The sequence below is a fragment of the Echinops telfairi genome, unplaced genomic scaffold (assembly GCF_000313985.2).
Source record: "Echinops telfairi isolate 266 unplaced genomic scaffold, ASM31398v2 ScPeMD7_7458;HRSCAF=8496, whole genome shotgun sequence".
Lineage (NCBI taxonomy): Eukaryota > Metazoa > Chordata > Mammalia > Afrosoricida > Tenrecidae > Echinops > Echinops telfairi.
The window spans coordinates 45,934,311-45,935,590 of NW_022111358.1; the positions used below are offsets into that span (position 1 = coordinate 45,934,311).

The following is a 1,280-nucleotide window of genomic DNA, read 5'->3' on the forward strand; positions in this document are numbered from 1 at the left end:
TCCTGTGGGGCAGGAGCTGGTGGTTTTAAACTGCTGGCTTTGGGGTTAGCGCCCAGCTTGGGGTAATGTGTCCTAAGAGTTCCGAGATGGGGCAGCCCACCTCCCCTCTATGCCTAGTCACTCCTTCCCTGGACCAAGCTGCCTTCGGGACCTGTCTCTCGCTCTACCCATCCTTAGGCTGCTGGAGAAGGCTGGGGGCTTGGAGATCAGCTTTGACGTGTACCAGGCCAATGCCGTGGCCACTTTCCGCAAGAATAACCCCGGCAAGCCCTATGCTCGGATGTGCATCAGCGGGTAGGAGATGAGCGCGGGTGCTGACCCCTTCTCATGAACCCCCACCCCCTGGTCACCGTAGCACCTGAGAGGAACCCGAGGCCCCAAGAGGCTAAGTGACTGCCATGAGTCAGTGCTACAGGAACCCAAGCTTCCCAGGACTCTGCAGAGCCGCCTCCCTCTAGGGATTTGGGGCTGGGACCTCTCCTGTCAGCTTGTGTGTGTGTGTGTCCCCATTATTGTCCTCCACCCTTCTCTGGGAGCCTCCAAGGGGCTGGGGTCTCAGAATTCTCACCCTTCTCCCTGCAGATTTGACGAGCCGGTCCCAGACCTCTGCACCCTCAAGCGCTTGTCCTACCAGAGTGGGGACGTCCCCCTGATCTTTGCTCTGCTGGATCACGGGGACATTTCCTTCTACAGCTTCAGGGACTTCACGCTGCCCAGCGACCTGGAACACTGACCGGGCACTGGTCCTACACTGTGGACCTGGGCTGTCCGCTCTCAGGGACAGTCTTCCCAGCCTGTGCCCTGGCCCTGGTGCCTGTGCCCTGGCCCTGGTGCCTGACGCTTGCGGAGAGCAAAGCTATGCTCCCTGCTGCTTGCCGCTGCAGCGCTGCCAGGCTCCAGGCCTTGGAACTCAGGACTCGATTTCAAAGAGCCAGCAAGGTGGGCGGAAGAGAGAACTCCCGTGCCTTTAAATGAGAGGGTGTCTGCTTCATGCGATTAAGCCAAAGCCATTAAAAAGTTCTCCCTCTCTCTGCCCTGGCTGGAATTTATATAAGCTCGAACCTGCAGTGCATAGTGCCCACGTGCACAAACACGCCGAACACACACACATACACCCACCCACACCCCGGACAGGAGCAACTTTCTCTGGGGCCTAGGCCCTGGGAGCTAAGGTGGCCTGGACGCGTCCGGCCCCGCCTCTCGGGACGGAAAGCCACAGACCTCTCGCTAGCGGCTTGGGTTTCCGAAGGGTGGGCCCAGGAAGGAGGCCCGGCTCGGCT

General features: G+C 60.1%; 1 protein-coding gene across 1 annotated transcript in view; it reads left to right on the plus strand.

Annotated features, from left to right (window-relative positions):
• Positions 1-811, plus strand: part of TSEN54 (tRNA splicing endonuclease subunit 54) — an 8,819-nt gene extending 8,008 nt beyond the window's left edge. The window contains exons 9-10 of the mRNA XM_045299498.1: positions 80-294; positions 583-811. Coding sequence (XP_045155433.1) covers positions 80-294; positions 583-733 — 366 coding nt within the window. The 3' untranslated portion in view covers positions 734-811. The remainder of the gene's footprint in view (positions 1-79; positions 295-582) is intronic.
• Positions 812-1,280: the final 469 nt, after the last annotated feature.